Raw genomic sequence first — 17525 nt, forward strand, 5'->3', positions numbered from 1 at the left:
CCCATAAAACATTTTTGAGTTATTGCAATTTTTTCGGAAACGGCTCTAACGATTTTGATTGAATTTGGTTTTTCTCAAAAAATATGGATAATGGAAATATGGTGCCTATTTCCTTTTTTAAATCACGTATGCCGGCTCTTCCCCTAATTCCTAAATGATTAAACCAATTTTATTTAAAACTTGTTTATAGACGGCTTGTATAAAAATGGTGAATGCTAATTGGTTAACTAATATAAAGGTACCTTGAACTACAAGAGCATGTTCGTGCAACCCAGTCGTTCATTTTTTTTTTTTTCATTCTGGTTCTAATACTTTGTATTCGTGTTGCATCTATGCTTAAACAAACAAACAAATCCACACTGATGGTCATCATACAGCCGTTTTATATTGTGCAGTCGGTCATCCAAAATCCGTTAAACAATCTTCATGGTGTGTCACATCAGTTTAATAGAACGGTGTAGTTATCTCAGTTTTTTGTACTCTGTACTTTTCGTTTTGAAATCTGTTGGTGGTTGTGCAGAGGTATTTTCTCATAACTGAGCTTAAAACTGAGTCCAAGGTATGAAAATACAAATATGCAATTCCTAATTCCGCTCCCTGATATCGAATTCAAAATTCTACCTACCTAAACCTTGTGGGCCAAAGCCAAAGCCAAAGACAAAGTTAAAATGAGAAATAATAATCTTTTTTATCAAAAAAACAAAACCGACTTCCATGGATCAAAACTGGGTTTTATGGTTTTTCTAAAAGTTCCTATGGGTATAACTGAACTAAGTTGAAATGGGATCACATTGCAGCCACCAGCTTTCCAATACAAAAATAGTTATCAAAATTGGTTCACTTAAACCAAAGTTATGAGGTAACAAACATAAAAAAAAAAAACTACAGACAAATTGAATACCTAACCCTTTTTGGAAGTCGGTAATAAAAGGAGCGCTTTCGATGTTGCTGCCCAACAATACCTAGTCCCGATTGCTGATGATGAAGGGCATGCATATGCTTCGAAATGCGAAACTGGGTACTTCCAAATCAGTCATCCACTTAATTTTAACTGATTTCAATGTTTATTAACTAAAAGTGATGACTTTTTTCTTTCAGTAATTTATTTTAACAAGAGCTCTTAGCAACTTTCGATGTAAACAAATTTCATTAAACAAATACAAAGCAAATGAAGCTGTTGTTAACATTTCTTTCCGACGAAAAACATCATGTATGTAAATTAAATTGTTAAATTAATCTACCGCATTCACCAAAATCGAAATATCAATTCCGTTTTATTTCCACCTTTAACTGGTTTAATTGAATTCCAATCCTTTTCGCAAAATTTAAATTGGTTTATTACCTATACAACTATTCAGACGAGTGAACAATTTATTTCCCTCCTAGATATTTGTCAGTGTATAAAAAAAAATAAATATCCTTGAATTCTAAATGGGCAAAAAATTCTTTCGTTTTTCCCAAAGGGTATAATTTATGTCTTTTTTTGTTGTAAAATTCAATTTACATATACATATAACATCTGTGGACACCGCGCTACCACCACCATCGCCGTCACTGCCAGCCGCTACGACAAATGGATGGACCAGGAATTTCAATGAAAAATGTGTTCAAACTCAAAGGAAAGAATAAAACCAACGAACAAGTGGAGGAAATTCTCGGTCCTCATTCAGCCACAAAAGGACGCAATTAATTGATCAAAGTCCTTTCGTATCGTTACTCTGTCGTAATACCAGGAAGGTGTCAACCATATTTGAATACAAAATGATTAACCTATTGAGGACAGCCACGTCTGCTTTTTAGCAATTCCTCTTGAAGCTTACAAAAAAAATTAAAGAAATAAAGTATAAAGTTTCTGGAAAAGTGGCATCATTTATGGTCCGAGTTAATTTATACCCCCATAAAAAGAATAAGAACACTTACCTCATTGATGAAAAGGTAGGGCAAAATTTTATATTGAAAGTCATACTAAAGTTTCTAATATGGGGAACTTAAGTGTCACTTACTGGCATTCAAGTGTTAAGAAATTACTTTACTCAAACGTCAAACGGTTTGCTATTTTATAAATGTAAAAACAATATTGTTATTGTTTCATAGTTATTTAAAAAAAAATTTTAAAAATGGATTATTTTTACAAAATTTGTAAGCTTGATAAAAATTCAATGGAAATGGAAGATCAGAACGCCCAGGCTTGTCCCCCAGGAACTACTCATGCCTAGTAGTTTAAATGATAGGTGACAAGCTGAGCAAATATTAGCTACTTGTTTAATTTTTTTGTTGCTTTTGTTCTGATATAGAAGTTAAAGGTTCTTGTAAATAAGAATGTAGTTTTTAGTCCCAACTTTAATGGGAACTCTCTTGATTTTAAATACAACTAATGAGTTTCTGAAGAAATTAGGAAGAGCGTATAGCAAAGTCATAAATGAATTGACAAATGGGGAACGCTTTCATGGAATCCTAAATTTTGTCAATTTTCAAAAAGTGAATCTTAAATATCGCAGGAAATTCAGAGGGATTTCATTTATGAATTGCTTAGTAACAAATACATCCAAAAAAAAATCAGTTGTAGAAATTGACCCAAATGTTGTCAATTTGATCACAAAATTGTAAAAATTACAGTACCTGTTGTGAATTTTACAATTTTGCTATCGAATTCACAACCATGTAGTAATTTTAACGATTTGGTGATCAAATTGGCAACACTTTGTTTCGGGTCAATTTCTACAACCGATTTTTTTTTTGGTTTATGATGGGAATTCTAAACGAGAGTTTTTACAGCTGGATTGTGATAAATGGCTTCCTCACTGTGTAACAGGCTGACTTAAAATAAAATAAAATGCACGACTGGGTCGCACGAACTTGCTCTTAGAGTTCAAGTTGCTTAAATTTTTAAAAATTTTTAAATAGAAATTTGGAAAATGTAGGTACCTACTATACAGGGTGTCCCAAAAGTTAACTTCGAAACGAAAACGGTAGACAGGGTAGGTGGTGACAGTTATCAGAAAAATAATAAAAAAAAATTGCAGCCATTGTTGAGAATATTCCATAAATAACCGAGATAAAATTTGTTTTCTTAAGAAATCCGTCTTTTTTATTAGGAAATTTTTCTTTATTATTTAAGTTTTGTACCCTTTCAGAACGCTTTCAAACCCATTTCTCGTGGGTTTCAAAGCGGCTTTTGAAAAAAATTCGGAGGCAATTATAGGTTTTGAGATTACTACTAGAAAAAGGAACATCGACAACATTTTTGTTATCTCCTGGGCCCGTATTGACAGGAAAAAAATTCTCAGAATATTTTCCAAATACAGTTTGGGTGAAGTGATTGTGTTAATTATCGCCATTTTTATGTAGATATTTGCATCAACGATTTGAATGAGTATTTGGAAAAATGTATTAATACATATCAAAAATATAAGATATTGTGATATTGGGAGAAGATGTTAAAGCAATGTAACAATTGATAATAGTTAGTCTAGGAAGGTAATATGAAAGATGTACATAGTTTGGAAGGCAATCTTCTGAAATCCGAAATGGATTTGGAAAGAAATAATGCTTTCTTGTTTTGTCACACCAAAAAAAGTAAAAAGAGAAAAATAACACCAAATCAAGAGGTTACACCAACGCTTCTATCGATTTTTAGTTGTTGCTGGTTGCTGGTTGCATTGCAAACGCAATGACAGGTTTGGAGAAGTGTTTCCAATAAAGGCACTTCTTCTTGTATCCAGGCTGCAGCCGAAAAAATGCTAAATTAGAATAAAAACTTCGGCCAATAAGGAGTGGTATGGCGGGCCTCCCGTCCATTTAAAAAATCGACCTCAAAATTGGGGGCTTGTGTGGTTGGGGTAACTGCACGGTCAGTTTAGTAGGAAGTACTTATGCAATGACGGCAAGCCTCGGATATGGAGAGATTTACTGATAACGAAGAACGAACCATTAAATCGAAATAAGAACAAAGATTTAAGGATCTACATGTTTATTGTCCAGGTCCCTAAACAGACAACGTGCAGTCGAATAACTAGTTTGGGTTCCAGATTATTATAAAGCTAGCTGCCATTTAGAAAGTGCTTTGGGAATGGTCAGGCAAAAGAAAGCTACAAGATCTTCGCAAGAACCCACGAGCAAGCGCTTAAATTAAACCAAGGATTACTTTTTCCAACGGATGCTTCTTTGGTGTGAGTAGGCAGTTGAAAAGTAAAGACCTGTCCCGAACAATAAAAGTGTCCCTATACAAGACTCTTATTCCAGCCCGGCTGCATGCTGAAGGACTTAAAGGCGAATGAAAACTCCTTGATTTGTCTCGATAGGAAATTCTCTGACCAAATTTTTGGTCATTTCTGCATTGATATTGCAGAAGAAGATACAACAACGAACCCTACGGATTATTCAAAGGCAATAACCTAGCGAAACAAATGTAGCAACTGAGATGACAAGGCCTTCCTTGTGCATAAAAAAATTTGATTTTTCCTTTGAACAACAAATGGGGCCATTGTAGTATTTTTCCCGCACGAGGTAATGCTACAGAAAATACTGTACTCATCTGTACTATTTTTAAAGTATAGGTTTGTGCACAAAAGTAATCCCAAACTATCTTTCAAAAAATAAACACATGTTAAATGGAATATATTAAAATCCTACTTACAAATTTTTATGATGGAATATTATTTTAAATCATAACAAAAAAAGAATAGAAAGTGAAATGGTTTTAGGCTCTAACGGACTTTCTCTCCTTTTAAGGAGACGCTTCTTAGGTAATGAAGCAAAGGTTGGATAAAAAAGAATTATTCTTCTCCACAAATAAAACTTGTATAACAGTTGTTTTTAACAACTAGGTACCTATTTAACCTTGAGAATTGTATACATCCATAAATAAAAACTTTTTATGCGATGAATTCAAAAATTTATGTTCTTCTATAAAACATTGATTCTTTTGTGTTGTAAAGTTTAAAGTAACAACTTCATACAATAATAAATTTATAACATAGTGCTAAGAAATGCTTCTAAACAAAAAAAAAATAAAGTTTGATTTTTCCCATTTTTCACTTCATAATAAAAAAAAACTCCAAATAAAACAACAATTTGAGGATAACATCACGTCTTATCCTTAACCAACCTCCTAACTTGAGTTACATTCAAACCGATAACATACCGCCAAACCACTTTTTGGTAACATCATATTTTATTGACATCTCGTGTGAAATTTTTTTGTACAATACCTCAACTTGCTTTATGGTATACCTACCTGTAGGCCTGTACCCAATATAAAAAAAAAAAACGGAACAGGATACAACAAATAAAGTAGAAATGCTACACGTGCTCATTTGAACAATTTATTTAAATTTTTATTTTGCCCTTTAGTTTTTTATATTCACATAGAATCTGTTGATTTCTTGATAGATTGAGCTTTTTTCTGGTCCCTTAAGTTGTAAGTCATTGGAAACAGCTATAGTATAGTTTCCTCTAATATGGAGCATACAAAATCCTCTCTTGACGTCTTGACAGTAATTTATTAATATTTTACATTTGAAATGGCATACTAAAGTGCTTATATTCAGGTGTGACTGGGCTAACCTTGGTACATTTTTGATGACCTAAAAGGTCGATGGCGATACATAAAAAGAGTTCAACAGCTTTAGTAGCCTTGCCAAGCATATTATTTTTACCTTATCGTCTGGCTGATAAAAAATAAAAAATCCTTTTTTACGATCTCCAACACATTAGGCTCTTTTTTTAAATGGATAACCACTTATCCTTTTTTTTTATTTTTTCATAAATATTTTATTCCTCTTAACTCATTTCTCCAAAAATGTACATATATAAATTTTGTTTTTTTTTTTTTTTTTTCTTTATTTTTAGTGGTCGTGGCAAATCAGCAAATGCGCTCCACAACAAATTTACTAATAATAAACTTGGCCGTGTCCGATATCCTTTTTGTGATATTCTGCGTACCATTCACGGCCACCGACTATGTTCTACCCGAATGGCCCTTCGGTAATTTATGGTGCAAATTTGTCCAGTATATGATTGTGGTAACATGTCACTGCAGCGTATACACTCTTGTCCTTATGTCCTTCGACCGATTTTTGGCTGTGGTACATCCTGTTACCAGTATGTCACTGCGAACGGAACGTAACGCTATGCTGTAAGTATATACCATATTTCGCAGTATCTCTCTTTGAATACTAACTGTCAATATAATAGAAATTTACAGTTTTATTCATAATGCATATGTGTATCGTATGCTCGTATAACTTGTATATTATTTTCCACAGGGCGATTTGTCTGGCATGGATACTCATCGTTACAACAGCGACCCCCGTTGCCTTGGCACACGCAGTCAGGATTTACAAATTCAAAGGACACAACTATACAGCCTGTGTGTTCTCGACCGAGGAAGGTGTTTGGAGTTTGGTTGGGTTTCAGGTGAGTGGGCAGAAAAATGCCGTAACGAATAGTCGTAAATAAGAGATTTCGGCAGTCTTGATGGGCCATTTTAGTTCCCCATGGATGGGCTTATAGAAAAAGATTGTATCAAGTTTTGGCAGAGATTGGTATATTTTTTTTTTTTTTTTTGCTTTGCCTCTCTATTGTGCACTGTCAGCTGCTACATCAGAAGCCATTTGGCTATTTGTGCTTCTGGAAATTAGGTGGAGGTCTTTTTTATTCACAAGTTTTATATGTTTAAATGTAGGTTGCTAGGCATTTACCTGTTCAGATAACTGTGTTGTCTTGGGGAGTATTTTTTTCTTAACAATAGGCTGACTTTTGCATAACTTTTCTGTTGTGGACAAAAAATAAAATAACAAAAAATAAGGACATGCCATTACTAACAAGAAAAATACACCAAGCAATAAGAATGAATGAAGGCATCAAAATAAGATTTATATTTTATTTCTTTTGAGATTACTTTTTTTTATAGAATGTTCTTATTAAATGAACGACGACAATGTTTTGATTTTATTTTTGGTGATATTGACACAGGAAAGATAACTGTTATTATTATTTAAACAAGTAAAATACCTGGAATTCCTTGATGTCAACATCATCATTGTTGTAAATGATGACCTAAAAAAAACAAATTTGAAAATAAAGAGCTTTCTTATTATTTTTATTTTTGTCCAGTAAATATAAATGTCCCTACCTACATAAAATAAATGTGTTTATTTTAAGGTCTTGATAAATGTTTATTAGACACGACAAAAACATGTTGAAAAAATAATGACACAAGAAAGAAACAAGTTTTATTAACATTTTAAGGAATTCAAATTCTCATAAACTACCTATAAGTAGCAAACATGTGCAGTTAATTTGTTGTAAAATATTAACTAAAGCAAAGTCTGCTTGTTTCCAAAAAAAGAACATTAAACTGTTTTTTTTTTTGTCTTCATTTTCAATCGAGTTTTACTGTTAAGCTTAGACCCAAATATATATATATATATGACTTTGTAAATAAGAAATTTTAAGAATCACATTTTCAGGCAAAATACACCTACTCGTCGTGTAACAAGTCGAGACGCACTTTCAAAAGAAATATGAAACATTTTTGCTTGAATATATAGATTATATTACTCAGTCCTTGTGAAAGAGTGGAGGCTGATTCTCGCATCAATCATTTCTTTATTTTTTGCTTCAGGTGGGCACCAAACTTGTAATTGTATGTGACATTAACTTCTAAAATTGTGCTCAAAATACACTGTATTTAAAATTATTTCCTCTTTCTCTATGAGAAAAGGTACTTAGATTTCATAATATATTTTTCTTGGAAAAAAATTCTATAAAATTCAGGCATTAATTCATTAAAAATCAATGAAGACCAATTGTACTATTTAAAACAAGAAAGAAAACAAAAAATAAAAGTTACACATACGCCACATTGACCCTAATGGAAAGAGACATCGTCTTTAAATTTTCTATTTTATATGCTAAATGAAATTCAAATAAATGACATAGGGTACAAAAACCGTTGTATACAAATATTTTAAATAAACATTATAATGATTATTTTTATGCATAAAACCAATTTAAACAAATTTATATAACTTCAAAGTTCAAGACATATTCGATTCCGAATAAGCTACGTTTTTCACGATATACACAAATCTATAGTAAATTTTACCTCCCAAGTTTTAAATCTATATCATTATATTTACCCGTGTCGAAATAATATTAATCCATACAAAATATCGATAAATTACAGGTACATATTTTTAAAGTGGTTTATAGCCTTTTTTCACAGTAAATTTCGCAATTTATCTCATTTCGTATGTCAAAATAAATAATTTCCTATAAAATTTGACATTCGAAATGAGATGATTTGCGAAACTAGCTCATTGAGGCGTTTTTCAACATTTTAGAACATCGGTATGATCAAATGTTTTTACAGAAATAAATTCAATCTGGAAAATATAATATGAAACTTTCTAAACAGTGTTTATTCAGAAGAGAATAACCGCTATTTTTAAAACAACGAAACTGGCGGTTAGTTCTACTGGATAAACATTCTTTGGAAAAAAAATTAGGTGTGTAAGTACTTCTTATAGTAGGTACATATTTGCTAATTTTTAAGGTACTTTTCAAAAACACCTGTAAAATTTATTGATATTTTGTGTTAGGCTTATTCCTGCCTAACGATTGAGTTCTATACGCATTTTTCTTATTTCCATCCAACCTACACGCAATCGTTTCTGTTTCACAACCAATGCAACTGAATTTGTATAAACTATAAGTGGGTCACTGTGGCGTATGTGTAACATTTTTTTTTTTTTTTGTATTGAGAAAAATGTTACTCTTTGGGATTGAATTATTCATTAAAAGTGTTTAATTTTACAGCAAAGAATTTTTTTTCTCTTATGCTTATTAGTACCTAATCAATCAAGTCGAAAATTATAGAGCAAGATCCCAGGGCCGCCAGACATTACTTATTTTCTCAAGAAAAAAATGTATGGAATTACGTAGTGCTAGGACATACTATTAGTGAATGGATACTCGCTATCTTGTGCCGACGGCCATTTTACCACTAACAGGTGCTAAAGGTACGAAAAATACGTAGTTAGATTTCTTATTTTCTCAAGGCTGATTTTTATATATGATACTCAGGGAACTAATACATTAATTTTTGTAAGCTGCCAGACCCGTCGGATGGGCCTAACACCTTGCCAGACACGCATTTTAGTATACGGGAAAGTTAGATTTTGTTATATGGAGGTCTGGGAAAAAATTTATAACACATTTTGACTTCAGGACTCGAAAGAGTATCAAGACACGAGTCGAAAACCACATTTTGAAAAATCGCATCTAGAGTCATTTGGCCGCCATTTTGTTTTTTTTTTTTTAATTTCAATTTTTCACATAACTCATGTATTTTTGAATCTACAGAAAAAAAATGTATTGCAAACTTGAAGATAATTTAATTTACTACAATATATGTTAAATTACTTTTTTCGATTATACCTTCGGTTTAAGAGTTAGGGTGGTTTTTTTTTGAAACCATATTTTCGTCATATCTCATTTATTTGAGCTTTTTTGAAAATTAACTTGAAGTAAAAGTTGTAGATCTTTTTATTACCTTCAATTATTACATTAACGGTTTTTCGATTTGACAGTCCGTTTTTGATCTGTAGGAAAAAACTTCAAAAAGGTTGCAATTTTTTAATATAGGAAAAATGTTCTAGTACAGGGTAATTTGCATTAGATATAACAACAACCTAGGCGTGTAGGTTGCACTCAGACAAGAACAAAATCGTATAACTAACACTGCCAGACCCATTCCGACAGCCATTTTTTTTGCCAGACACCTTAAAGCTTTGAAAAAAATAGTTTAACTTTACTTATGTATTTTCTCAAGCTTCATTTTTATATAATGATACTCAGGGAACTAATTCAATAAATGTTTGTAAGCTGCCAGACCATCGGATGGGCCTGACACCTTGCCAGACAAGCACAAATGCTCGCTATGTGTATCAGCGTCAGCGCAGCGTGAGCATGTTTGTAAAGGAGTTTTATAACAAAGCTTCGTTAGATTTGTTATTAATAATCTAATGGGTCTTCCGTAGTATTGAAGTAAAATGTTTATTCTTAATAATACCAATAATTACCACATTATTAAAAATATATACCTACCTACCTTTAAACTCAAAGCTCATAATGATATTGATGAACAAATCGAAAAACCGTTAATGTAATAATTGAAGGTAATAAAAAGATCTACAACTTTTACTTCAAGTTAATTTTCAAAAAAGCTCAAATAAATGAGATATGACGAAAATATGGTTTCAAAAAAAAACCACCCTAACTCTTAAACCGAAGGTATAATCGAAAAAAGTAATTTAACATATATTGTAGTAAATTAAATTATCTTCAAGTTTGCAATACATTTTTTTTCTGTAGATTCAAAAATACATGAGTTATGTGAAAAATTGAAATAAAAAAAAAAAAAAAAAATGGCGGCCAAATGACTCTAGATGCAATTTTTCAAAATGTGGTTTTCGACTCGTGTCTTGATACTCTTTCGAGTCCTGAAGTCAAAATGTGTTATAAATTTTTTCCCAGACCTCCATATAACAAAATCTAACTTTCCCGTATACTAAAATGCGTGTCTGGCAAGGTGTTAGGCCCATCCGACGGGTCTGGCAGCTTACAAAAATTAATGTATTAGTTCCCTGAGTATCATATATAAAAATCAGCCTTGAGAAAATAAGAAATCTAACTACGTATTTTTCGTACCTTTAGCACCTGTTAGTGGTAAAATGGCCGTCGGCACAAGATAGCGAGTATCCATTCACTAATAGTATGTCCTAGCACTACGTAATTCCATACATTTTTTTCTTGAGAAAATAAGTAATGTCTGGCGGCCCTGGGATCTTGGACTATTATATTTTTTCCAGTGTTCTGGAAGCGAAACCCGGAACTGATTGATTTTTCAAAAAAAAAAAATTAAACTTTTTTAAATAAGTTTTCATAATTTTTCCTTATTTTGATATCAAGATTTCCTAAATGATTTTATGGGAGCATTTTTGTTGAAATCATTTAAGTCGTTTACGAAATCAGAAATCAAGAAAATGGTTTTATAATAATGTCTGTTGCAGCAAGAGTTTCTTGACTTTGAAGACTTAGAAAAATTTTCGTTTTGCTTCAACAACGTACTAGGCTTAATGCTTTATCCGAAAAATTAATTTAGCACCACTGTTTTCTTGTTTTCCGTACAAAGTATTTAAAATATTGAATACAAAAATCGGAGAATGTGCAAATACCGGACAATCACGGGACAAATTACAAAATACGGGACACTTATACGTCCCAGGTTTCTTAAATAAAAACCCGGGACAAGCTCTAGAAATACGGGACAGTCCCGGGTAAACCGGAACGGATGGGTCACCGGTCACCGTATACTTATATGTAATATAAGTACCTCAGATTGTATCAAACTTCCATTTTATTTGTTTAATTTTTTTTATTATGTCATTAAAAATACAAACGTTGAAAAAATATACAAGGTCATTATCTTTTTTGGTGTTCTACTATGCCTAAAATTTCTCTAGTTGAATGGATTCATTTTTGATGAACGTTTGAATATTTTGTTTTTTGTTTGTCTCTCCAACCTTCAAATGGCTTACGGCCTATCTAACGCTGTCATTAGCAAAAGGATACCATGAAAATATACATTATATGCCCTTAAAGAAGAAAAATACAAAAATTTGATAGCATGATTAGCTCAGCAAATTGTTATAATAAATCTTGTGAATTTAGAGTGTCAACATTAAAATCAACCATAAAATCCAAGCCAGGTGTCTGTTACGTCTATTTAATGAAAATTATGGTCTTATGGTGATGACAAAAGGCCATAAAGCTGATGGCAATGCGACAAACAAATTTTTAGTTTGAGGGAATGATGATGAAATGATAATCCAGTTATTGTGTCACAGACACAGGAAATTTGGCTAAACCAAAGTATAAATTATATTCTTTAATAGGTTTTAACTTTGAAATCATTTTTAATTCGTTTTCTTAAAGCCAAGAAAATAGCATTCTTTTTGGATTAAAAAGCTAGCTCTATCTTAGAGATAAACATATTATGTTATTAGAAAAGTCATTTTGAAAAATTCTTAAGAAATCCGTTTAGAAAGCAATTCTTCTTAATTTTCTATTGTTTATCTTTCCCTATACGCTGTAAAATGAAGGTATCATGTTTGCCTTTTAACATTCTTAGTAAATAATAAAAATATATGACCCCCCAGAAGATGTGAAGACTGAAGAGTTAATTTGATTTCGTTTTTTTGTTCTCTCTTTTTTTTGCACTTTTATCCAACAGGTGTCGTTTTTCCTATCATCATACGTTGCACCACTAACGTTAATATCCTTCCTCTACATGGGTATGTTGGCACGTCTATGGAAAAGTGCTCCTGGATGCAAGCCCTCAGCTGAATCAAGGTTAGTACAAATAGCAAGTCACTTAAGCTCAACATTACAACACCACACACACAACTATTTAGGTCCTGTTATATAAACAATATACATTATTAACTGATATATAAGGTACACTTTGTAATAGAGGCACTTAGCCGTGCATTGGACAAATTTTTACTCCATTTTTTTCCACTTTGTAGGACACACTCAAACCATAATAATGTTGTTGTTTGTGTTCAGCAAAAAAAAAGAAAAAAATGTTACGTTAAAGATAGAAGTTCAGCAAGCTGAAAACAGTGCGAAAAAATGTTTTACCGTAGAAATTTGATGTAACTTTAACAGTGTACACGAATATATTCTGCTCCGAAAAAGACCACCCATTTGATTTGAAAAAGGCAAACTACTAGTAAATATTAAAACTTTAGTTAAAGTAATGAAAGCCTTTCTTGAACTTACGAAAGTTTCGCAGTTTATAAAACTTTTCTTATACTCTAAAACTCATTGTGACAACCAAAAGCTATTGGAGTCAGCGATATTCAAATTTTCTTGTTTCTTTAATGTGCAGCATGGTTCTTGTCCACAATATGGTTTCAGCATCGTGCAGATTTTGATCACTTATTTCTTTGGACTACGAGTATGTTGGACAATTGCAAGTCAAGAGTGCCAATGCCAAATGAAAATACAATGGAGAATTATGATGATCAATTTCGATTTAAGCTTTGAAAAGAAAATAAATCTCACCAAAAATCAAGCTAATATCTTAATACTTAAAGTTGACAGATAGTTCAAATATACTACCTATATTTTTATAGAATACTAGCTAACCCCCACCCGCTTCGCTGAGTGCACTTTTTAAAAAAATAGGACCTGTGTGAAAATAAATTAAAACCGAAAAAAAAATGGTTTATTGTAATGAACATTAAACAATTTATTGTAATTTAGCAGTTATTGGGCTTTGGGCATTGTCAATGGAATAATGGCACTTGATTCTGAAAGCCGGATTACACTTAAAAACCATTTTTACATTAAATTCAAAAAATGATTTGATTCAAAGTGTATTTCCAAGTATAAAGACAAATTACATAAATCATGCTTGGCTGAGTGAACGTGCAATAATGGCTGGTACAAATAAAAATGTTTCTGAAATCAATGCAACAATTTTAAACGATATAAATGCTGAATTTTTTGCTTACAAATCGTTTGACCCTATCACAAATGAAAGCAATGTATTAAATTACCAAACGGAGTTTTTGAATTCATTGGATATACCAGGACTGCCGCAAAATCATTTAGCGCTGAAAGTAATAGCGCTCATTATAATGCTTCGGAAAATACAGCAAACTTGTCTTGAAGAAGTAAATGGCAAATCTAATTGAAGCTACCATTTTTTGTGGAAAATTCAAAGGCGAAGATGTGTTGATTCCTCAAGGTCCAATGATTCTGTCAGATTTCCCATTTGAATTTAAGCGTCTTCAATTTTCTGTAACTTTGCATTTGCTATAACCATAAATAAGGCACAAGGTCTATCTTTAAAAATATGTGGTATTAATTTAGAGAATCCTGTTTTTTCTCATGGTCAACTATATGATGTTGGCTGTTCGCGGGTAAGAAAACCATTTGCTTTATTTACAAAGGTACATAAAAGATGGAAAAACAAAACTTGCTGTGTATCAAAAAACCTTGCCATATTATTAGACCCAAGCGAAAAAATACAATGTTTGGGTTCATGCTGCTGAATTTTTTAAGTTTTTGTCGAAATGTCTTAAATTTTGTTTGTCCCATTTACCTGCGCTTATCATGTAGATCCGGATTGCCTTAAGAAAAAGTCAAAGAATTCAAAATTTTTGATACCAAATAACGTTCAAAAGGGGATAAGCTCCAAAAGACGTGTCCTATGGAATTCATGCCGGGAGAATTATCAGACCGGTCCAATACTTAAATTTGTATATCTACACTCAAAAAATTTCATGTGTAAATAGTACTAATAACTGCGTACATTCTACGAATTTTATTCGTGGTTTTCAGCCACGAATGTTATTCGTAAAATGGACGTTTATTAGTACTTTTACGAATATTTTATTAGCATTCGTAGAAAATCATGCGTACATTGTACGAATACTATTAGTAGATTTACATTCCCATTCCCATTCGTACATTGCACGAATAATTTGTAGTATTTACTAATGCTTTTCTCATTCATTCGTACATTGTACACCACTATTCGTATATTGTACGAATAGCATTGTAATATTTACAAATGGCTTTACTAATAATTCGTACATTGTACAGTGCTATTCGTATAATGCACGAATGTTATTTATTGTAGAACTTTCCGCCATTGGTTTTTTTTCTGAAATTTCTTGAAATATTAATTGTAGAAATAATTACCCAAGCATATAACTGTACTTCAAAACTATAATAGTTTATTAGTTTTTGGACTTAAATATTATACCACATGTATTCCCTGGTGTTCATATTGTTTTTCTTGGAAGACCACTGAAAATATATACATACATAAACATATAACATTGAAAATCGCTCGAAAGAATGTCTATACTTACAATAAATATTTTAGAAAAGTACTTCTAACCAGAGAGGTTTTGATATGGTCCGCCATTTGCCAATTGGTAAAGCTGATTGTTGATGAATTCTTGATGCAAACCTTGGAAGAATATTCTAAAATGAAAGTTAAAAGGCAAAAAATAAATTAGGATTAATGAAATAAGCTATAAAGGACATGATTTAATCTTAAACATAGATTACTTACCTGATTTTTGTTGTGATTCTGGTTGTTCAGTCGATCCTTGGTTCTGTAATCACTTCAGACACTATTTTTACAAACTTTATGTTACTAAATTATCTAATTATATTTTCCGTGAAATATAGGCGATCTACTAGCGACGACACGCGTATAGCAACTAACTTTTTGATGCTATTTAGGAATGGAAAATGATTAACAAATAACGGAAACAACGGATATTTCGGTTCAAATTTGGTACCACTCAACGAATTATTCGTATATTCTACGAATAATGCGTACAGGCACCCTACGAATAAATTTCTCTACGAATATTAGTATTTACTTAGTAAATAGTACGAATTTATTAGTAAATACTACGAATACAATGCAAGAAATTACGAATGCATTCGTACGAAGAATTTACGAATGTTATTAGTTATATGTACGCAATAATTCGTACAATGTACTAATAAAAGTTGTTTAATTTTTGTTTACGAATAAAATTAGTACATTGAACGAATAAATTCGTGGATATTACTACAGTTATTCGTAAAATTTTACTAATGCATTCGTAAATTTTCTACTGCACGAATAATGCGTGTATTTTACGAATATGCGTACAATGCACGAATATTTTTGTTACGAATGCCATTCGTAGCCGTTTTACTAATACATTTTTTGAGTGTAGGAATAACGTGACATTCTAACCTTTATGTCAAGGACCCAGTCTTGCATAGATATAGAAGCTTCGAGTCTCGAGCCTATTCTGAAATGGTAGAATCAAAACGTTCCAAAGCTCCTTTTTGTGTTAGTCTGGAGCTATGGCGTTTTCCACAATATAAAAAGAACCTCATCCTTTCCCTGAAATAGCAGAACAGCCAATAATGATCAGATGATGTTTTTTTATTTGAATAAAGTACCTACTGCTTGTCTGGTCTAATACGAAAAAAAAACTACTCCAAATCTTAGAACATTACTTACTGTCCAGACGATCAGAGCTTCTATGTTTATGCAAGTTGCGATCCTTGCCATAAAGTTAAGCATGTCACGTTATTCCTCGGTACAGAAAAATTAAGTATTGGACCGGTCTGGTAATTATCCGGGCGAGAATTCCATAGGAAACGTCTTTTGAAGCTTATCCCCTTTGTACCTTATTTTGTATCAAAAAGTATGAATTCTTTTTTTAAGTCAATCCGTATTTGATGTGGGGAAGACGAAACAGATGCACCAGAAGACGTTGAGTCCCAATGAGTATCTGCTTCAAGCAAATTTAAACGTTGACAGGCATCACGGTGTTTTGCACATAATGTTTTACTCAAAATCAGAATAAAAACGATTATAATTATTTTGAAGTCTTAATATATTTTTTTACAAATCAAGCTTAGTTAAACTTTTTCAAAAGCTAGAGTGTTTCTTCACTCGTACAAATTGACAGCTTTGTGAAGATGGGAGAAAAAGTTTTATTTTTTTTGGCACAAACCATCTACATATTAATACCTTTCAAACAAAAAAAAAATTACCAAAATCGAACCAGCCAAACGCGAGTTTATCGGTCACACACAGTAAACGAACTCATTTTTATATATAAGATTTTGTTTAAACCATTACAATTGAGACACCCTGTATAATAGTTTTTTTTTTTAAATTAAAATTTTCAAAATTTTTTCAAACAAAAATTTGGTATGCTATTCTTAAGAAATTATTATTCGACACATAAGAACAAAACTTGGAACAAATTTATCATGGTTTTCAAAACAATGATTTTGCAAAACAAAAAAACTGAAATACAGTCGATTTTCTCTAAGTCAAATTGAACTTTTTCTCCATTTTACTGATTTTAACGAAATGTTTTGTACCAAAATTGAGATTTTTTTTTGAAAAATCAATTTTAGTGTAGGTAAATGTCTTATTAACCTTAATTTTAAGATTGAAAAAATTATAATTCAGTCTTGCATTCTATTTTAATTGCAATTCAAAACTGACGAAGTTAGAATTTTGAAATGACTTAAGGTTCACCCTTATTTACCATAATCCAATTTAAAATTTCTAAAAATTCTTGATAATTCTGGCATAATATTTTGTTATTGGTAAAAAAAATCTAAAAAAAATTAACTTTAAAGCGTGGCAACCTTATGCCAATTCGTTATTAAAATGGAAAAGCCTATAAAATTGCATACTCAAATTTGGTTGCCTTTACCTCCACTCCCAAAATTTGCTGTGGGGTGGGCTCTTAGACTATTTCTTTAGGAAAATATTACTGTGCTATAGCTGAATCCTCATTAAGGGGTATTCATATGCTACGATAGAATTTTCCACTTTGTAGAAAAATATAAATTTCCGCTAATGGTTTACGTGAACAACCCACAAGAAATTTTTGAGTAAATGTGAA

The 17525-nt window shown here is 31.7% G+C and overlaps 1 protein-coding gene across 8 annotated transcripts in view; it reads left to right on the forward strand.

Annotated features, from left to right (window-relative positions):
* Positions 1 to 17525, forward strand: part of LOC129912097 (allatostatin-A receptor-like) — a 164823-nt gene that overhangs the window by 104820 nt on the left and 42478 nt on the right. For all 8 annotated transcript variants that reach the window (XM_055990205.1, XM_055990203.1, XM_055990206.1 and 5 more), the window contains 3 exons: positions 5851 to 6136; positions 6267 to 6417; positions 12302 to 12420. In XM_055990205.1, coding sequence (XP_055846180.1) covers positions 5851 to 6136; positions 6267 to 6417; positions 12302 to 12420 — 556 coding nt within the window. The remainder of the gene's footprint in view (positions 1 to 5850; positions 6137 to 6266; positions 6418 to 12301; positions 12421 to 17525) is intronic.

Source organism: Episyrphus balteatus, chromosome 2 (genome assembly GCF_945859705.1).
Source record: "Episyrphus balteatus chromosome 2, idEpiBalt1.1, whole genome shotgun sequence".
Classification (NCBI taxonomy): Eukaryota; Metazoa; Arthropoda; class Insecta; order Diptera; family Syrphidae; genus Episyrphus; species Episyrphus balteatus.